The following is a 22,872-nucleotide window of genomic DNA, read 5'->3' as shown; positions in this document are numbered from 1 at the left end:
AAAAAAAAAAAAAAAAAAACCAACCCAAAAAACCCAATAAAAAACTGATCAGAATGTGAGGAATGAGTGTCTTTGGTTTTGCCCAAAATTTCACTGGCTGTCTTAGCTTCTGAAATTAACAGTATCTAATGTTGTCCTGGATGTTCCTAATTCATACTCTGTGTCTGGGAGTAGGTCACTCAGCATAATAAAGCACGCTGGAAGCAGTTTCTTCCAATAGTGGTTTACTGTAACTTTAGAATTACAACGGTTACGTTTCAGGAATCTTTAATGCCCTTTCAAGTCTTTCCAAAGAACAAGTGAGGCTGCTGTTCAGAATTTTGTGCCCAGTGTTTATGTTCCATCGAATGTGTGCCACCCAGGCAGCAGACAAGACATGTCTGAGGGTGCAGGGGTGGGGGGTTACACAATGATGTCACACACAGGAAATATTGGGGGAGACTTGGCACTTCACAAGGCTGGCTCCTCTTCCATGGGCTCACCAGCAGTTCTGTAAAAATAAACAGGCAATCAGAAAACGGCATAAGAGTACACAATGACATTGTAGATTTTCATGCATAATCAAAGCTGATTTTTCAGCTCTCTCTGATGTTTATTTGTGTTATTCAGTTATCCATAAATAGAGTTTCTTTCCTAGGAAGTATAAACAAATGTCAAGTGGAAAAACATTTTAGATCCAGGCAATCATTGGAAACGTTCCTGTTTATATTAAAACATGTCAGAATATTTTATAACTCTAGATTCCAAAATGTACATGTTTTGTGTCTAGTACTGTCCAATAATTTATTGAAAAAAATTAACTATGATATTTTATTTTAGAGCAATTGCAGTGATTTCCTATGGAACCAGTTTACTAATGAGAGCAAAGGACCCGGCTAGCTCCTGGAGGAGACTCACCAGGACCCTAGGTTTTGCTTCTGGTCTTTCATAACTGGATTGGCTGCCTGCCGGAGGCATTTCAAATCAAATTCTGAATCTGATTAGCAAACCGCTGCTACAGACCCAACATTTTTATAAGAAATGCACTATGGTAGTGTGTAAATAGTTTTATTCGGCATCATCTGTGGGGTGTTCTGCTCGGGCAAAACCAAAACAAATTGCATGAAAATTTATACTTGAGATTTAACTTTAATTTAGTAACACTTTGAGGGTGTTTTAGGCAAACTTTTATAATGATTTTTAATTTAGTCAAAAGAACAAATTGTAGTAGGAATCCAAATAGATGAAGTAGTTGGATTGTCATGAGAAGTTAGATTACTGGGGTTTGAGATGCCAGGAGATTGGGTTTGAGTCTGAGCTCTGATTTGCAAACTTTGCAACTGGTAGTGTTGCAGTTACTTTTCTGTAAAGCTATGGTTTCAGGTGCGAAGCATGAGGAAAAAAATATTCCTTACACAATTAGTCAAGGGTAAAAACAAAACAAACAAAAAACATGGGACATGTAAATAACATTTCGGATTTTACTTTCTTAATACTTTAAAGTCATCTCTTCCTCATTCACTATACACATACAGTCATTTTGAATGGAATATAGAAACAGTGTTATGTTTATGCTACCAGGAGAGGCAACATTTTCATGATGGTTCTTTCTAGGTGACAGAATTATAAATAGGGGGTTTTCATTTTCTTCTTCATACTGTTTATGGATTAGCCAGTGTTTATAACAAATGACTTTCACATTAAAAAAATTTACATTTAAAACAGCTGTCTATGAAGATAAGTGAACGAGTTACCCATGTTATTTTAAAGTTTTATGAGGAAAAGAGCCAAAATTTCACTGCATTTTTATTTTTTGGTTTTTTGAGACAGAGTCTCACTATGTAGTGGAGATTGACCTGGAGCTCACTATGTAGCCCAGGCTGATCTCAAACTCACAGCGATTCTCCTGCCTCAGCCTCCCTAGTGCTGTGATTACAAGCATGCGCCACCACACCCGGCTTTTCACTGCATTTTAAAATAAGGTAGTTGCCATTTTAGATGAATATATTTATAATATTTTTACTCTGAAAGATATTACCCATGTGATGGTAATAAGATTTAAAAATACCCTTTACAAAATAAGAATGACAAACATATATTAATTATTTAATATTGCCAAAAGTTCTCAAAGACTCCATGAGGAATATAAAAATTTTTAAAAATTAAGAAAGAAAGAACAAAAGAACTATTTCTTAAGAAGTTATACCCTGCCCAAGAATTTTCAGGATAGAGAGGTTATGAGAAAATGTTTAGACCGGGTACATAAGATAAAAGGTAGCAAAGAGTCATATATAAAATCTTTTCTCTCTAAACTGATTGGTATTCTATGAAGAAAAAAATTAAATTTAGAAAAAACATTAAATTTCAAAACTAATTTATATATAAATATTCAAACATTTATTTCTGAGAATATGTGGATAAAAGTTACAGAATACTCAAATCGAGTGTTCTAAGAGACCGCATTGACCCACTTTCAATCCAAAGTCACAGCAGATAATCTTTCCCCCACATCCAAGACTTAGCACATCAGATACACTGGGAATTCCCGGTGGGTGGGAAATATTCCAGGATTCAAAGATAAAGAGCAAACCTGTCTGGTGGAAGGTGTAAATTATCCACAGGTTCAGTGTAGGCTTGAGAACTTTGAAGTCATCTCATGAGCAAAAACTAAGCCTCTTCCATGGAAACATGGAGACTTTTTATCAGATACGTTTTGTCCATGTCCTCCCTTGAAAATAGTTTTTTTTTTTTTTAGTCAATTTACAACTGCCCACTTTCTACTGAATCTTATCTCCACACACATAACTGACCAATTCCTGAAACAGATATATCAAGGTACAGGAAGTTGGAAAATACCTTGGATTTCAAGACAGATGTGTTGTGTTCAAGGATTAGCTTTGTCACCTTCTAAAATTTAACTTGAGTAAGTCAGTGTCTCTAAATTCTTGATTTTCTTTTCCAAAATGGAATAATCCCTGACTTGCCCTTAGAAAACCAAACAAGTTAACGTAAGAAAACATGATTTAGGAACTGTAAAGTTTTAAACAATTATAAAATAGCTCTATTACTTATATTTGCCATTGCAACAACTTATAGTATCTCCTATTTATCTCTCAGGGGAGGTGATATTAATTTAATCCTCATCCATAGGTGATGACATTTGCAAATTATTAAAGAAACACTTAGAAAATGAGTCAGTGAGGTGTGATTCTTTAATATTTGCTTTTGAAGAATAGAGAAAGTAATCCTCAGGAAATGTAAGGGCTCTTACTTCACTTTTGCACAGATTTAATGCCCAAGTCCCCCTGCTTTAGGAAACATAGCAGTGGGAAAAGATGGGGAAGGGAAGACACATAATCTTTACATCTTTGAATTTAAGTCCACCATCAAGCAGGGAGGTATAGAGATAGTCAGTTCAGAGCTAACCACAAAATAAATTCACCAAAGATAAAGCAAATTCTTGGAATTTCATATTCTGTGATTTTTTAAATATTTGTTAATTTATATCAATATTGTTACTTACTAAGACATTTTCTCTTGTTTTAGTCATTTAATTCCTATATCTTATTCTTCATCCTCAAGGGTAACTGGTCTAATACTTGTTGTGACATTATTTATGTTCTTCAAAGATATGTATTGTCATTTCGGGAGCATATATTTTAATTTTATATGAATTCTATTTTTATACATATAGGTGTCATTTCTGTTTTTTAATTTGCTCACTCAGTTATTATATTTGTTAAATCTATCCAGGTAGTTATGTTAATCTAGTCCATAGTTATTAACTAGGACATGGCATTACAATGGTACCTATTAACTACATTTTAACTATTTATTCCCTTAATTATGGACACAAGGCTGAGTCTAACACTACTATTATAAATAAAGCTGTAGTAAACCTCCTAGTACCTGTACTCTGATGACCGCAGATAAGCAATGGTACACATTCAGGATTACTAGATCCTATGTTTGTGTACACTAAATGTTGCTAATTTGTCATCCTGAATGGCTGCTATAACTTATCTCCTCCAAAACCCACATCAAAGCAATGCTCAGTTTACTAAACTTTCATTGACTTGAGATGGGCACTATTTCTCCTGGCTCAGTTTAGGCACTAGGAACACAGCAGTGAACAAAATAGATAAAAATCTTTGCCCTAATGGAGCTCACTTTCTACACTGACCTTTTATTCTAACCAAATGCTTACCATCTAATATACGCAAAGCAACATCTCCTTGCTGCTTAAAGTTGCACTTTTTTATTGCTAATGAGGTTGGGCGCTTCTTTATGTCTTTCAGCAAAACGCACAACTCAGAAAAAAAAGAGAATCAAATGCCTCTTAACAATATGCTATATATAACCCTTTTTATTTTTTTGGCTTTTTCTTTGCTCTTTCTAAGATTTATGAACTCATTTTTATTGCATTGTTTTGTCACTATGTATTTTGTGAATTATATTTTATGTTCTTTCTCTTATTTCCACTTTCATTTTTCTTTTTTTGTTTTCCTCCCAGCTATTTCATATACCAATTAGACATTTCATAAATACTTCTTGAAATGTTTATGTACATATTTTGGATGACTTTTTATAGATGTTCAGAAGTAATTTAAATTAAGAATAAAACAAGAATTTTAGCAAACCATGAAAATTCCAGAAATGTTCTGTTTAAATTACAACTCCACACCTGAATGTGTGATTTGGAAATACATATATATAAGGATCATATCACAAAGATGTATGAAATACAAATCAAAATGAAAGCAAATACAAACATATGCACTCTCTGTCTCCCTGTCTCTGTCTCTCTCTCTCTCTCTCTCTCACACACACACACACACACACATACACACACACACAGAACACTACCACCATACAACTGAATGAAAGTTTTTATTGGAAGTTCCTACATATTTTCTGATAGTACTCATTATCCAGGCTAGTTTGCCTTATTACTTTTCTTTCTCCATTGCTTTACCTTTTGATTCTATAATATGCATTAATCTTAAAGCAATTCTTCCCTTTTCCTCTCTTAGCCAATCATATCATCATCCAGCAACTACAATTTTTTTTTTTTGCACTGCTGTGGATCAAAGCCAGAACCTCACACATGCCAGGAAAAGAGCTGTACCGGTAAAATATAACGCCAGGCCAAGCCTACCACTTTTGAGTTCTTTCTCTCCTCCTTTGGGAATTGCCAACTATACTTTATTCTTTAGAAATTTACCTACAATATTATTGTTTTATGGGCATTTCTTTACATTTCTTCTACTATCATTACTTGGCTTCTTTACCACATTTGTAAGAATTTCTTGGCCATTTCATTAGCAGCATGCTGGCCCCTCTACCATAATTCATTGTCTTTTAAAAACATAGACCTAGGCTGTCTGGCTTTGATAGCTTATTATTGAAAACAGGATGCAACCCACATTCCTACGGTAATACTTAAATTCCCTCCCAGTCTTGCCACTCCCGCGTCTTTCTTCTCAGCCTGCCTACTCACTTCTGTGGTCCCCAGCTGTACTGGCACCCTTGTTCTTTCCCAAGGGCTACACTTACATACCAACGGTAAGTCAAAGGGCCAGGGCTACTATTCATAAGCAGCTCATAAGAGGGGAAATAAATGAATCAAATGTGTATAACAATGCATATAATTTTCAGTTTATTGTATGCAATAGTACAGAGGTACAGAGGAGACCTGAAAAGGTATACACTGAGAACGGGGACCAAATCTAATTTTGAGGCTGGTGGTCAGTGGACACATTCTAAGAAGAAGTGATATTTATTCTGAGATCTAAAGAATAAATGGAAGAGAATAGTGAGATCAGTTAGGGTTGATTAGAGGAGAAAGAGGCCAAGATTAGTATTCTGAGAAAAGAAAAAGTAAGTGTGAACAAAAAAAGCCTGGTGTGGATGTGAATATATACAGAGTCCACCACAAAAATGTATACACACTTCAGGAAAAGAAAAACAGTATGTGTTTTTCTCAACAGATGTTACCCTCGTATGGGATCTAGAGGATGTTATATATTGCAGAAAAGCCACTCCATTGATAGCCCTTAGACAAAAAAACTGAATATGCACACAAAGCAATCTTAATGACCAAGATTACCTAAGCAGCAGTTGGCCATACTGATAAATATCTGGAAGCTAATGGGCACCACTTTGAGCATCTCCTGTAATTGTAGAGGTCAGTGCTAACTTGTATTAATCTCATGATGCCTCCAAGATTTAGTATTAAAATACTTATATAAGTTTTTCTCTTTCTGAAGCGAGTATAAATTTTTTGGCAGACTCTGTATATGTATAATTTTGATGACCCATTTGTATACTCATGAATAATGCAGTACTAGTCACAATGACCAAGAGGCATAAGTGACCTAAATGTTCTCAGAGAGATGAATGGATAAAGAAAGTGTGGTGTATAGTTACAATGGAATATCATTCTTTTTAGAGAAGAAAATCTTATATTACCACATGGATGAACCTTGGGACATTATGCTAAACCGGTTACAGAAAGATAAATACATATTGCATGTTTCCACTTATATAGGGTATCTAAAGTAGTCCAACCTAGAAGCAGAAAATAGAATAGTAGTTGCTAGGAGCTGGTGGGAGGGAAAGGAGAGGAGCAGTAGTTCACTGGTTATAGAATTCCAGTTCTGAAGTTCTAGAGCTCTCTTGCATAGCAGTGTGCATAACAGTAGCACTACTGCACACTTAAACTTGTTAAATTGGCAAGATTTATATGTTTTATATCATGATGAAAAATATCAGAGGATTTTTATCCATAATAACCCCAAATTGGAAATAAACCAAATGCTTGCCCACAGATGAGGAGATAATTAGGATATATTAGTACACCGGCATAATGAACAATAAAACAAATGAACAGACTGATGATTATCAGTGACCTTGGGTGGATGTCAAAAATATTATGCTTAGAAGCATCAAAGAAGCCAGATTAAAAACCCGTATGTACTGCATAATTCTACTGAAATAAAATTAAAGAACAGGCAAGATGAAAGGATAGCGTTAACAGTTTGTTTTTCGGAGGGAGTGGCACTGGCTGGAAAGAGGTACAAATAAACTTCCTGGAGTGTTTTTAACATGTTTTCCAACTTGTTCTGGGTAGTGTTTATGAGTGTGGCATAGGTAACAATCTTGAGATCTGTGCATATTATTATGTGTAAAAGTATACCTCAGTTTAGAAAACTAAACAAGGTCATTGTTGTTCAAACCCAGATCACAAATCAAAGAGAAGAAATGTTAGATGTAAGACACGAGGCATAGATGAGGGTATAGCCATACAGAGCTTATTGTGTTGTTAAGGATGATGGTGTGTACAGGAAGGGAAAACAGAAGAAACTGAAGGGTTTCCAGCAGAGATGTGATAGGATTTTCTTACCATTTCTTTTTGGAAGAGCTTTCTGAAAACTGTGTAGAAAATGGGTTAGAAAGGAAACAGAAATGTGTGGATGAGAGATGAAAGTAGGGTGGGATGAGTATTAGCAACAGAAATAGAAACAAACTTGAAAGAGTCCTCATGATTGTCTCTATCTTGGATGTCTTTGTTCATATTTACTGGGTAAAATCCTACATGTTCTTTGACCCTGGCCCAGTTGTTCTTGTCTCTTGTGATGTTGTCCCCAGTATTTGGCTTATGTTAAATCTTCTCTTGCTGTGCACTTATTGAATAGCCTGCCATCTATTATATCTGGTTTTTGTATACTTGACCCTGTTGTAGGAACAAAGTCCTCAAAGATGTCCATGTGATTTGGAACTTAGGAATGTGTACCTTGCATGGCAAAGCTGACTTTCTAGATGTGATTAAGGTTATAGACCTTAAAGTGGAAAAATTATCCTAAATTTTCCTGATATGTCCAATATAATCAATGGGCCCTTCCTTATCTGCGTTAACAGAGAGTTGTGATGACTGAAAAAAAATGTCAGAGAGTGTGAAGCCACTGGTCTTGAAAACTGGAGGAAAGGAGTCAGGAGCTAAGGAATGCAGGTAGATGCTAGAAGCTGGAAAGGGGAACGGATTTTCCCTGAGAGCCTCCTAAAAGGAATGCAGTCTTGCGAATACCTTGATTTTAGCACAGTGAGGCCTGTGTCAGACTTCTGACCTACTGCATCTTTGTATTGTTTTAAGTTATTAAATTTTAATACATTTTTGTCATGGCAGCAGTAGAAAACTAATATAATCTTCAAGTATGTGAATGCTTTGAAGACAACTCTGTGACCTTGACTCCCAGTACTTTTCTGGCACATAGAAATAATCAGAAAGTATTTAAGGAATGAATGAATATGGTGTTCTCGTTCATATTTTTTTCATGTTGGAGGATAATTTTCCAGCACCACGTCTAGACTTTTCTATGGCCTTATATGCAAGTTCTTTTTCCATTCAAGCAGATATTTTGTATGAACACCCTCTCTCTCATGTTTTCTCTGTACCACCATCTCCGTGATGTTAATGCTATAGATTCTTGTTAGCCAACATACTTGAAAATGGACATAGTTAATTTGATTGACATAGTATTATGTCAATCACATGTTTTGAGAAGCCATTTAAAAACCTATTCCTTAGAAGACATAAGGAAAGAGGCAGAGACAAGTAAAGTTTAGGTACCATCACATAATGTTATAATTTTAACAAGTTTTGTCTTATAATAGATTCATTTATGCATTCAGTAACTATTTGGTTATTACCCAATGTTATGGTTTGCATCTAAAATGTTCCCTAAAAGTCTCACATGTCCAGAGTAGAGCTTTTGGAAAGTGATTAGATCACAGGGGTGCTGTACTCATCAGGAGATTCATTCATTGGTGAAGTTCATAGCTGAATTTGCTGTTAGAAGGTGGGGCTGGTCAGAAAGGTTGGGTCACTAGGGGTGTGACCCGGAGGAGTGTATTCTCATTCTCAGCACTTCTCTACCTCTCTCTGCATTCTGGCTGCCCTGTGTTGGGAATGTCCTAATCACATCCTTCATTCATGTCCTCGGCCATATTTCTTGTGCCATGCAGTCAGCTGACCATTAATGCACTGAACCCTTTGAAACTGTGAACAAAAATACTTTCCTCCTTTAAGTTGGGTTTTGTCCCAGCAATGGGAAAGCTAACACGGATACACTGGTGCTAGAAGTATTAACTGACTGACCTTGTGGTTCTGAAGCTTTTGGAAGTGGTTTGGAAAGGTTTAGAAATGTATTCTAGAGAAGCCTTAGAATGATATATGCAGAATTTGGGGCAATTCTGGTCAGAGCTCCAAAGACTAGATGCTGTATACAGACTCATGAGGTTTCAGATGAAAATGAGAACTCTATTGGAAATTGTGACTAATGACTGTATGGTTCATTTTGACAAAGAGTATTTCTATATTTTGTCCGTGTCCTATAACTTTGTGTGGGGATGAATTTAAAGGTAGCAGACTGATTGACCTAATATAGGAAATGTTTAGATAGCTTAACATTCAGGCTGTGACATGAATATTGCTGGTTGCCTTTAGCTAGAACTACAGTGAGAATCAGGAGCAAAATGTAGAGCTGAAAGTTGCAAAAAAATTGTGCAGTTTATCCAGAAATGAAGCACATGTAAAGTTGGGGCCAAGAAAAGTATGCTTGATGAAAGATTAATGCCACTAAAAAGAGGCCAAGTGCTCTGCTTTAGGACAACAGGAAACATGGCTTCACCTCGGGAACTGGCCAGACTCCACTCATCACATACTCAAGGATATAAAATGTTAAAAGTCTTTAAAATACTGCTTTGAGATGAGAGTTCCATTGCATTCTGCTCACTCGGAGATGCATGAGCTCATTAATCCAGATATTCAGGCCACTGAAACCATGGTCCAATGGGGCCAACCTATTGTTTGTCCTAGCCAACCTTGGTGTTGTCCATGTTATGCTGGTTTTATAGGCATGTAAAATGCAAGAGCTATGGAGTCTTCCACTCAGATTTCAAAGTAAGGCCTTGGAGGCCAGCAATGTGCCCATGGCAAATGAAGCTGTGAAAACAAAGCCAAAGGTGCACTGGACACCCAGGAAGTTGGAGATACCAGAAACATGGTGTCTGCCAAGGCAAGTTGCAGGCAGTGAGTATAATTATCCCAGAGGAGAGGCCATGCTGATTGCAACCAGCTAGATCATTCAGGCAGGACTGCTCAAGACATTGACACGTACATCTCAATACCATGTGCCTAGGTGCTAGACATGGAGTTAACAAGATTTAATGATGCCTTGTTAGGTTTTAGTCTCACTTTGGACTGAATCTTTTCTATTTTTCTCTTCCTCCTTTTGGAATAGGAATGTTTACTATGTGCTCTTTTATGTTGGAAATATTTATCTTTTTGTTTGTTCATTTGTTTTCACTTTACGGATTCTGTGCTAAGAGTCTGGCTTCAGTCTCAGACAAGACTTTAGACTTGAACTTTTCAGCAATGCCGGAATTGGTAAGATTTTGGTGACTCTTATAGATGGACTAAATACATCTTGCATAATGAGGTGGACATGAGCCTTTTGGGGCAAATAAGTGGAATGTTATAATGTTATGATTTAGATCTAGAATGTTCTCCCAAAATCTCTTATATTCAGAAGTAGAGTTTTTGGGGGCTGGTTATATCATGGAGGCACTATACTTATCAGTGGATTAATCCATCGATGAATGTGTGCTAGGAGGTAGGGCCTGTTTAGAACAGGTGGATCACCAGGGGTGTGACTTGGAAAGGTGTGCTCTTATCTCTGGATGCTTGATTTCTTTCTTTCTTTCTTTCTTTCTTTCTTTCTTTCTTTCTTTCTTTCTTTCTTTCTTTCTTTCTTTCTTTCTTCCTTCCTTTCTTTCTTTTCTTTATCTCTTCCTTTTTCTTTCTTTTCTTTCTTTCCCTTCCTCTTCCACCTTTTCTTCCTTTTTCTCCTCCTCTTTCTCCTTCCTGTCCACCCTCCACCTTGATCAGCTAACCATAGATCAGTTCATTAAATCAGTTTATTTCTTAGTAATTATCTGCTGATTTCTTATTTTTAATGACTATATTGTTGACTTAACCAAGTGCAGTTAAATGTATAGATGCCCAGATACTGCCTCAGTATTCTTATATTATAGATCATTAGGACATGAACAACATATTAGGGGAAAAATGGAAACTTAGGAAGAAAAAAATGAAAGACCTTTATCAAATATTTCTATGTGTCAGGTGTTAAATTCTTAAGATGCAGTATTTCATTCGATCCTCATAACCCCATGAAATATTCCTCTTATTTTAAATACAAGGACAACAAATTTCAAAGAGATAACTAACCTGCCCTTAAGCATACAATTATTAGGTGCAGAAAGCCTAGGTAAGTTGCCTGTAGATCCAAGCTCTAATCCTCCTCCAGAGTAGAAGGAGAAGAGTAAAGGAGCAGAGGCAAAGATGACACGGGAAGGTAAAGTCATCATGAATCTCAGTTTTCATATGGTTCTTTTTCATTCAGTTTCCTTTTCTATAATTAATTGCTGCTTTATAAAGAACACAGAACTGAACCTTAAAATACACAATGAGGCACTGAATTTGTCCTCTAATATACTAAGTCAGATTTCACACATGCCCCAAGATCATATTAGACACTGAAAGCAGAGATAAAATGATGGTTCCAGGAAGAGGAGGAAAGAAAAGTGGGAACGCACTGTTCTTCCTTTCAACAGGAGCTTGAAAATCTCAGTCCATTTTTCAACTACGGCTTTGTTGACACTGGGAGAAAATTAAAAATAAAATTTATTTTGGAATGTTTGCCTGCTTAGACAAACAAGTATTCAAAAGCATGCTCTTATACAGAAAAATCAGACAGCTGCATAACTTGTGCATTAACTTTTAGAAAGCTTTAATTAGAGACATCATATCAGTGGATGAGATATTTTAACAAAGTCAGGCTTCTAAATACATTAAATATGAATGTGTATTTGATAGTGGTCTGCTTTTCCATATAATCAAATTTTTGAAATGGAGTTATCAATGTCCTTGGAACTACTGATAAGCCATTCAAAGCTAAGGCAGATGATACTTGAGAATTTTCAGTTTATTGTTAGATTCTTATATGCATATACAAGATAAATTACTCAAAAAATAACAATACTTGGAATCATGTTTTCTCATGCTTCTATATTATATAATGACTTGAAACCATCTCTTTCATGAGTAAAATTGCCAGAAATAGAAAATTAAATAATTAAACAAGCATACCAGATCACATTAAGAAAATATAACCTGATTTCCCCTATACTCAAAATGGCATTTGAAAATCTAACTTTCAGTTTTTGTTTTGAGTTAAAAGAATAGAAACTCTAGAGTTAGATGTGCTTCTAAAAACTTAATAGTTGATCATTCTGAAGTCTTGATTGCCAGAAAAAGCTTTACCTTGATCTCCTACAGAGCCTGAACCCATATCCAAAAATAAATCTAAATACATTACTGAGCTTTCAAAAGTAAAATCATTTTGTAACAGATATCTAATAAATGCAGACTGCAAATCTTTTAAGGGTACACTTTCCTAGCAAACAAGAAAGATCCCCTGACATCACAGTTCTTGCTGGTAAATAAGCTACTGTATATAATCAGGCATATCTATTTAATCCTCTTTAAATATATAAATTGGGCCCATAGAGGGTTTGTTGCTGCTTTTTGCTGACCCATCATTCACTTCTCTCTCACCTGAGTCTTTTACCACCTGAAAATTCAAAAACTATGTATCAGCTAATGACCCCAAAATGAATTCCCACATATAAGCTTTTTCCTAATAATTTATTCTGTAGGGTGCATCAATGTAGTTATAAAAACAGAATGACTTTTGCACTGTGTTGTCACCCCCCAAATCCAAGAAAAATGAACAAAAAATACTTACAATGGTTCTTAGCCAGGAGCATTTTATCCCTTATTCACTAGTGGTAAATGAGTCAGATATGAGTTGGCCAGGAAAAGAGCTGCTTTACCCAAAATCTGAGTATGAAATGAGTCATCTCACTCCAACACCAATGTATCCTCCAAAATAACTGGCAAGAATTTCCTATAAAAAGAATCTTGCCTTCACTCTTTTCCAGCCATTTAGTTCTCTGATTTTTCTAATTTTTCAACTTCCAGTATGCTTATAATATTGCATTCATAACAAAGATCTAGGTCTTTATTTTGTTTTAAAAGTCATCATTCCCTATTGAGTAGGGGGGAAATTCTGCTAGTATTTCCCACTGAAAGAAGAAACTCTGATAGCCTTGAAGCTCCCTGCCCCCTCCATGCATGATTCCATTGAAATGCAACAGCCAATTCTAGAAGAATTTTATTTGTTTTCTGTTGAAAACAAGAGTTCAAAAGCATAGAAAATGTTTCAAGCACAACCATTTTTCTTCCCATAAGATAAATAAATCACAATAAGTTTAATCTGTGTATGACTAGTAAATTAATATGAAACCAGGCAACAAACTTCAACTCAATTTTCCTGCCTATTAGGACATTAACATTCACACTCTCTCTGTCATCAGAAGAAGCTTTAAAAAAATGTGGATTGAAGCTGGGGTTAATTCCTGTAAATTATCAGGAGCCAAGCACAGTATTTACCTGAGGATAAACAAGTGTGCTTAAAGGGCCAATTTCTGCCAAAGGGATTGAGATTGTTATATTACTGGGGCTCATAATATCATTTAATATTGTTAATTATTCTAAGCTCTGCAATTTTATGGGCAAAATTACTTACAATTCATTTCACTTAAATTGGAATTTAGCCTCATTTTTTTCTCTATTAAATGAATTCTAAAGAATAGCTATGCTTCTTTTATACCCAACACCAACAGATGTTAGTTTCCTCAGTTTTATGGCTCTCAGATGACAGACAACTAACTGTTTTTGGCCTTGGGTATAATTGCAACACCTTTGGATTATGAATTTGGTTCAATTTGTAGCTGGGAACAGCAGGAGGTCAGTTCATATTATCAAAGACATAAAATACGTTCTCTCTTATGCTCCAAATATCATAAGATGTCTTCTAATTCTGTAATAAATACTGTTTCCTCTACTAATAATCTGCTCTTCAGCTGGTTATAAGAGAAAAATAATTGCATAAAAACAAAATCTCATATTCAGTTTATCTCCTGCTCTTGGTCTAAACAAGATGTTAAATCCATCAAACTCTGAGTGTCTAGCAAAATTGAGAAAGCTAGAATGTCTCAGATCTGTGCATTCTTGGGAAAACTGCCATCCTGTGCATTAGTAGCAGGATCTGTGTAATTAAGGGCACTGCTACTGACGAAGGGAGTCCTATTTCCTTCTCAGAAGCAATTTAAGAGTGTGAGGTGGCAAAGCTTTAGCAAAGCCTTACCTGATTCACTTTTACTCTGAGGAAATGTAACCTTGAAGGCAACCAGAGAAAGCCATGTTAATGGACTTTTGTGGTGGCTGTGGAAAGAGCAGGCTTTAAAGAAATCATCAATGTAGCAGTACCCATAGACTAAGATGACAGACGTGAATATGCACAGCCCATCAAAGATTCCTTAAAAAAAGAACAAGCCAACCCCATCTTAGTTAACCTTACTTTTTTCTCAGAAAGCTATGTTCATATGAAGATGAGCTGAGACCAACTCGTTTTTTAATATGAAAAAAAAAACAACCCCGACTCAAGTCTACACCATCTTTTACACATACTCTTGTTTCCTTCACAGACAACGTCCATCCTTATTCAATCTTTTGGACTCCAAGGACAATCACACAGGAGTGCATATGCACCGTGGCAATCCACTGCCTAGCACTACCTCCAGCTTCTGCTTTCTTTTCCCTTTGTTCCATCAGGAATTTCAAAATGATTAGAGGAAGTAAAAGAACATCCGGAAAACTAGAGACTACTAGGAATAGAAGTTAAGCTTACCAGCAGCTCTGTCCATATCGACCTGCCCTAAATTAGCCAACAAGAAACAATTTTCCTCCCCATCTACGTCATCCCCTCTAGATCCTGTGAAAACACATGCTCCAGTTCTGCCTTTCCCATGAAGCACAAAACAGTTGAATTCAACATAGCCTAAAGCACAGCTGCACATCTGTGGCTTTGGAGAAAACAGGTGGTGGAAACAGAGGAGACAGGTGAAGGCAAACCAGGAGGAAGGTTCATGAACGCCAGCGAAGAGCGTGTATGTCACCACCCGCGTGATTTCCCCATACCTGCTGTCTTCCTGAGCAAAGGGTTGTGCCACATCCACCGTCAGGGAGGCCAGAGCAGAAACGGTTTCTGTCTCCTCTTGCAGCTGAGCACCAGGCAGGGCACAGCCCCTTGGCACAGCCACCATCCTGACCGACTTCCAGTACTTGCCTAGAAGAAACATTCATCACACTTTATAGGCATTTTAGTTAGAGCAGTAGTAATCAGGATACTTGAATAGGTGCAACTCAGAGCAGTTGTTAAGGTAAATTTCTCCTTGCCATTTTCAGTTGTAATTTAGTTTCTTAACTGTTAGGATTACGAATTTTTCTTGACCTAAGGATGACGACTTATGAAGTACTCATATTCCCAAGCCTGAATCTGTCCTTTACTCAGAAGGTAATAAATTGAGAAATAATCCATGCTCTAATGAACTCACTAACACACTAACAGCTGTCTGCACAACTAAGTAAGCAAATTCTAGGCACTACGTCCCCTGGGAAGCTCTCAAGAGAGCTGGAGGTAGAAGTCTCCTGGAGAAAACGAATGAAATAGCAATGTTAAAAATTGCCGCTTTGGCCATTAACTTTTTTTTTTTTACATGAAATTGGAATATTAAGGGAAGAAGGAAAGCTCAGCAATGCCAGCATGAATCTCACGGCAGCTTTGCCAGAACGATCAGGTTTGTTAGTGCTGGATGTTCTTTCTCTCTCAAACTCAGGGTGTGTACTACTTGAATATAATACATGCACTCGCTGATACTGGAGTCCATCCATATGTCATATTGATGTTGCTTTTTTTGAGATAGAGAAGGAGAATGAGAGGAAAGTAGAAGGTCACTTCATGAGAACATGCCAGCAGGATTAAATAGGAAGGAGCAAAGTCAAAAGCCTACTTTTTTTAACAAAGTCAAAAGCTGTCTTTGAGTGCATGCAAAGTGGTGAGTACCATCTGAACAAAGGAGGAGAATGTCCTTGGGTGATGATGCATCTCACCAGGTGAGAACTATTTCTTCAGCCTGGACTGTCAGGCAGGAACGTGGCATGCAGATGGTTTGTTTATTTTAAAAAATAATAAGCCAGTCTTCTTAAATGGAAAGGTGACTACTGGGTCCTACAGTAAGGCTCTGGATCCCTCTGTGTCTTTGGCCTCCCTTATCACGTTCTCAAAGCTTCCTGGGATATCATTTGCTATTGGAATACCTTTGTGATACGTGGCATTTATATTCAGCTTGGGAAATTGGCACATATACATATGACATATTTCTGCCTCCTCAAAGAGACATATTACCTCAAATCCCTTGAAGCTCAGACATTCATGGGTGGGCCTCCTTATCTTATTGCTTCACAGAGAAATGGATATCATATTAAGGAAGCAGTATTAGTCTCTCTACCCATTCGCCAGGCCAACAAGAACTTCTGAAACAGATGCCCACTATGACTTGCTGTAATCACCTATTCTAACCAAAGGCTGGCAAAAAGCTTTTAATTCGGACAAAATGGTAATGATTCTGTCAGTAATGCACAAACTAATAATTTTTTCAAAACTAGGGCTGTGCCAGATTCTGAGGGCACAGATCTCTCTGGAACCCAGAAAGGCATAGTCTATTTGAGATAGCTCTGTTTGTTAAGAGTGGCAATTCTGGGTGTAAAAGTCCCATATCATTCTTGAGCAGGAATAAGAGCATATACTTAAGGTGACAACAAAGTAAAGGAAGACTTGCAGAATAAAATTACTTGAGCAAGTATTTGAAAGATGAGATGAACTTAATTAAGCTACACTAGATGGTGCCAGGGCATCCTTGGATGAGGAAATGGTACACACAGATGTACAGAAACAAGGATCTATGTCATTTATTGGGAATAATTAACTGCTGAGTACAAATGGAACACAGGAAGAGTCTGGAGTTTAACAGATAAAACTTCCCTGTAGGCAAAGGATAATTAACACACAATCTTGAGTAATATACCAAAGATCTTGGACTCCAACCTATACCGAAAGAGAGGCCACTGTAAGTAGAAGCATAGCATAGGGTTTATATTTTTTTAAAAAATCTCTGCAGATATCACAGTGATGGACTAGAAGGTGGTAGTGGGAAGACCAATGGTGCATCTTGACAAAAGTCTAGGTGGGAAGCAATGATATCTAAATTAAAAGAAAGTGGCTGAACAGAAGTGAGAGAATTCTGAGAGAGGTTTAAGAAGTAGGCAAAAGAAATGTATCTGAGCTCATTTGCTTTCCCCTATATCATTCAAAGTTGTCCTTCAATTGATAGTTACATTCCAACCTCCTAAGTTCTCTAAAACACAAAGCAATTATTGTCATACACAAATTGGAAATGCTGTATTCCAAAAAAGGAGTGTTGTAATGAGATTCACAAAATGTCAATATTAGGCATTATTTTAGCACACAACAGTCACAATGCTAGTGATGCCAGATGGCATAATCTTCTTGTCCTCTAAAATGGCCAACATGAGGACTGGCAAACACACCACAGGTGGCTGGTGCATTATGGGTTAAATTATATTATAAAGACTACCGGAATGGAGTACTAGCATTGTTGAGCACCTAACATGTACCAAAGATGGTTTTGGGTATTTTTCCATTTACAATTTGCAATTTAATTTAATCCTCATGACAACTGTAGTGTCAGGTGACTTCATCTGAAGGTTGCATTACTATGAATCAGAGGAGCTGAAATATTTATTCAAATGGCCTGATTCTTAAGTTTCTTCCTCTCTATTCTGTTATCCACCCACCTCCATCTTCCTTCTGGTATACATAAAAAACAAAAATAGTCTCAACCCATGAAAATGTTAATTTAAAAGAATTAATGTACATTATAAATTTTTCACTGTTGTGGTTTATAACTTGATGTCCCCACAAGAGCCTCATGTCCTCATAGGCAGGGCTTTTGGGAAGTGACTGGATAATGAATTAGTCCACTGATGAGTTTTATAGCTAGATGTGGTATTGGGAGGTGAGGCCTGGGTGGAGGATTTTGGAGTGTGGCCTGGCAGGGTCTCTCTCTCTCTCTCTTCCTTTATCTCTACTTCCTCACTGCCATTCCATAAGCAATCCTCCTCTGCCATGTCTTTCTGCCATGCTGCCCTGCCTTGGAGCAAGTTGATTATGGACTAAACCTCTACAAACCGTAAGCCAAAATCAACCTTTTCCCTTAGAGTTGTGGGTGTGGGAGTTTCTCAGTGATGAGAAAGTAACTCAGACACTCACTTGATCAAAGAAATTATATTTCTGATAACAAGCTGCCTTTGTTCCTTAGATATAGGACTCCATCCACATTTTAATGAATTTTTAGTATGGATTTATAGCACAAAGTAAAGCTAACATGTACAAATTAATTCATATATATATATATATATATATATTTGAATTTTAAAATATTAATTTTATTAGTAGACATTTGCAGTCCATAATATTCACACTAGTTCTTTCTACTTTTCATTTCTCATAACCTTGTATTATTGCAAGTAGCAATTTGCCAGGTAAATCACTGATGAAGTTACCATAAAACTGGAAGCAAGTTCTCACCGAAGGGCATAAATAAAAATTCCACTAAAGAACGACATCTGAGCTAAAAGTCATGACTTCCAGATTGGGGAACCTCACGATAACCCCAGAAAAGTCACTGGATTGTCATGGAGAATAACTGCCGTATTTATAAAAATGACAGTTGTGGGCTTAATGATTATGAAAGGTTTATTCTTGCTTTGATTCTCAGTGATGGCGATTCTTCTGATCTGATGTTCCACATCACAGTTACTTTGCTATCACAGTAGCTTTGTTCTGGAAGAAGCCTTACTTCTCTATGAGCCTATGAACCCTTGAAGAAATCAGAAAGCACAAACTTTTACATAACATGGCATATCTAGAATAACCCAGAGGTTTTATTTTCAACTAGACATTTTTCTTTAACAGAGCTCTGGTCAGTAAAGAAGATAAACTGCCAAAGGATGACCACAGGAGATATGAATTATGAACAAAATCTTTAATAAAAATGACTGACAACGACTGCTTAAATGTTGGCCCATATGCATATGAATATTAGGAGGGTTTTTAAATAGCTAAGACCTTTCAAAATAAAGTTGAATGCATATAAAATACTAAGTTAAAATTAAATATTAGGAGTTTTATTTTTACACAAATGTATAAGGTTTCTAACTCAGAAATATCACAAAACTTTAAATTCAATGCGGCCTTTGGCAATGTATAAAAAATAAGGTCAAATTTTCTATATTAATAATATATTATTAATATCTATCTCTATTCATAAAGGAAAATAATTAAAATGCAAGTAGGTAAGCACAAGCTCTGTAATATGTGATCAACTCAAACCCACAATTATGGGTTATATTTTCATGTGACATGCAAAGTGTTTTTTCTTACAGAAGCAGATGTGTATGAAAACTGTATCCATTGGTTTGGGAATAGGAATGCCATTTGCAATAAGGGAAATGAGCCGCAGTGTACTACTAGAGTTCTCAGGAGCCGATATTCATAAAGTAAAATATTAGTATCCAGTCACCACTGGGTTGTTCTCCTATGGCAATAAAATTGGCAAAAAAGAGGAGTTTTCCATTAAAACCGGAATGCACACTCCCTCTTCAGTCATATCCTTTATCCTTAATAATTTTTCCCACTATGTAAATCTTCCTATTTTTCAGCACTGGTTTTAAAAAATGACTATTAGGCCCTCTTATTCTGCATTTTTGTTTTATCTGGCAAAGGTAAAGCAAAGAATGAATCCACAAGAAATGCATAAAGTATAGAGTGGAAAGCAGACAGTCAAGAGCTGGGGCGAGAACCAAATACTGAGTTGCACTGGTCAAAAGGCAGGAAGAGAGGGCATCTTGCAGGTACCTTGTCATCATACTCCAGGAAAAACAAAACTGCCCTTGGAAATGAACAATTAGACAAAATATGTAGCTGCTAATTTATGAAGTTCTGTATTAGGAATAACCCCTCGAACGAAAGTTTTCCCAGAGTCCATAGTCAGTTTAAAAACCTCCTGACCCCAAAACTCTCCCTTCCATCATTATTTGGGAAGCCTTGGTGTCATTCTTAGCCAAATGTCCTTTTTTTTCCTTCTTCCAATTTGAATGATGCCCTCTTTCACCACTACACACGCTGTTCTCCTGGGGAAAGAAGCCATCACTAACCTACACCTCTTCTTGTCTTCTTGAGTCTCAGAGTTTATCAACATCTAGGCCTTATGTGAGAGACGCCCAGGTTCACAGATTCTCCAGAACTTCTTAATCCTTTGCTAAGGTAGGTATTCTTCAGCTAAATGGAAACCTTTTCCAGGTTCTAAAACACTGTGCAAATGACAAACTAAAGATGTACTGAAAGATGTTGTGTAAATAGAATGAGAGCTTAAATGGGATTAAAAACTTAAAAATTATGTTATGGAAATGTTTTTTCATCAAAATTATTTTTATCAACAGATTTATGTGATACTCCTATTCAAAATTTATTTTCACAACTAAAATTCATTTTAAAAATTAAAAATTGCATAACTCATGTATGTTAAAACATAGTAACTAGCTTTACAAACATTAAAAAATGATACAAAAGAATTTCTTTGTAAATATTCACATGTTAATCAGTTTTGTGACTCTATCTCTCAATCATACAATGTTGCTGATTTTTTTTATAAAGAATGTGTTGTTTCAATGGCTTATAAATATTTTTGATTTTTTCAAAACAATTGCCTTCAATAATCTTCAAAGCTGAATTTTATGGCTAACAAATTTAAAATTTTGGCCTCTTATTTCTCATCTCAAGAAACGATAATATTTTCATTTAAGAAAAACAAAGGAAAGCTCAGAGAAGCTTCTGCTATGTGTACGTTATTTTTACTTCTAGGTTTTAAAATCCTGGTGCATTTTATTCCCAAACTTCATGGCTATCATTTTTTCTTCCTTTTAGAGTAAACAACTTCACTGGCAGACATTTTATATGATAGACCTATTGAAAAGGTTTCTCTACTTATGAGTCTTCCAAATTTTACAAATCAGATACTGCAAAACCTATGACTTCTTAGTTTCATTCCATTCCACATCAAAATATTATATTACCTTAGACTAGGCATTTATCAAAGATTTTACCTACAAATAGAAATTTTTTGAAACACAACTATAGATTCTTAAGTTCAAATTTTGTGCATGGTTTGAATACTTCAATTTGTTTAATCATCCCTTTTTTTATAGGTGTCAATTTAAATATTTTTCTTTTTACAGGCAGTTTCCTATCATTGCAGATCTCTAGAAGCTTTAAAAACTGATATTTTTACTCCTTTTGGTGATTATTTCTTATGAGCTTTATTGAGGTGGAGTCTACAGTCAATAATAAAATATAAGCATTTAAAGGGTCAATTATGATGATACATGTTAACAAATATATGTAGTTACATAACTGATATAACAATAAAAATATACACTGTCATCACCCCTTCAAGTTTCTTTTGCCCCTCTCCTCTTTCCCCACCACAGACAAGCACTGAAATTTGGTTACTGTACTTTTGCTTTTTCTTGAATTTCATATAAATGGGACCATATAATATACAGTCTTTAATATCTGCCTTCTTTTGCCTAATATTTTTTGCAATTCAAAAGACTTTTTTCTCTATAAATTCTTTGTTTCTCTATATGTAATGTGATTTCTCCCTTCATCTGCCACCTTTTAATAGTTGATTATGATGCCCATCCGTGTAATCTTTTTCCTGTTTATTCTGCTTGAAAATTATTGATCTGTGGATTTGTAGTTTTCATCAGATTTGTTAAACATTTTTCCATATGTCTTTAAATATAGCCCCAGCACACACACACACACACACACACACACACACCGCCACACACACAGGCACACACTTTCTCTGAAATTTACTTACAGATATGTTAGACAATTGATGTTCTGCTGCCCATCATTCTTGACTATTTTTATCCATCCTTTTCTCTCTATTCCTTACTCTGGAAAGGTTTACTACCATGAGTTTTTCTTCGGCAGTGATAATCTTCCATTAATTTCTCCAGGTTGTGTTTTTTTTTAAATCAGATATATTTTATCCTTAAAATTTCCATTTGCATTAGTTTTGGTTTGCCCCCTCCCGTCTGCACTTTCCTCTTCCTTTGGAAGTACAAAAAGTGTTTGTTAAACATTTATATGCCTAGTAACTTTCATTTCATACAAGGCTGATTTAGCCCTACAATTAAGATGACACCATCTACGTGATGCCTGATAAATTATTAAATTTCTTTACTATGATTAACAGGAACAAAAATTGCTCCCAGTTTTGTATTAAGTTCTTGGATTGTTTAACATGTTTACCATTGGTTATTTCTATGGCCTTGTGAAGTCTCAGCAGGGTAGGGGATAAAAAAGGAAAATAAATAAGATCAAAATGTATTGTGTACATGTTCCAATGCCCCATGATAGATGTGATCATTATATACTGAAAACGTGCTAAAACAAAGATTAGTATTCAGATAACGCGTTAAGAAAACCCTTAAACCTCCCTCCCTCCCCCTCTCTTTGGCATCAAACGTTTCCTGCTCTTGTCTTTGGACTTGAACTGGAACTTATCCTTTGGCTCTCTTGGTTTTCTGGCCTGCAGACTCAGTCTGGAACTTGCTCCATTAGCTCTCCTGAGTCTTCAGCTTGCCAAGTGCAGATCATGGAACGTCTCAGCTTCCATGACCTTGTGAGACAACTCCTTGTAACAAGTATATAT

The 22,872-nt window shown here is 36.1% G+C and overlaps 1 protein-coding gene across 1 annotated transcript in view; it reads right to left on the bottom strand.

Moving 5' to 3' along the window:
• Positions 1–422: 422 nt before the first annotated feature.
• The window catches only part of Hdac9 (histone deacetylase 9), a 924,083-nt gene continuing 901,633 nt past the window's right edge, over positions 423–22,872 (bottom strand). Inside the window, exons 29-32 of the mRNA XM_033757109.1 lie at positions 15,146–15,293; positions 11,638–11,701; positions 2,836–2,964; positions 423–490 (exon numbers count right to left, since the gene is read on the bottom strand). Coding sequence (XP_033613000.1) covers positions 2,917–2,964; positions 11,638–11,701; positions 15,146–15,293 — 260 coding nt within the window. The 3' untranslated portion in view covers positions 423–490; positions 2,836–2,916. The remainder of the gene's footprint in view (positions 491–2,835; positions 2,965–11,637; positions 11,702–15,145; positions 15,294–22,872) is intronic.

Source organism: Fukomys damarensis, unplaced genomic scaffold (assembly GCF_012274545.1).
Source record: "Fukomys damarensis isolate Sample0158 unplaced genomic scaffold, DMR_v1.0_HiC HiC_scaffold_4, whole genome shotgun sequence".
In the NCBI taxonomy this organism is placed as follows: domain Eukaryota; kingdom Metazoa; phylum Chordata; class Mammalia; order Rodentia; family Bathyergidae; genus Fukomys; species Fukomys damarensis.
The sequence above is the reverse complement of the archived record's forward strand: the minus strand, read 5'-3'. Positions and strand labels throughout refer to the sequence as shown.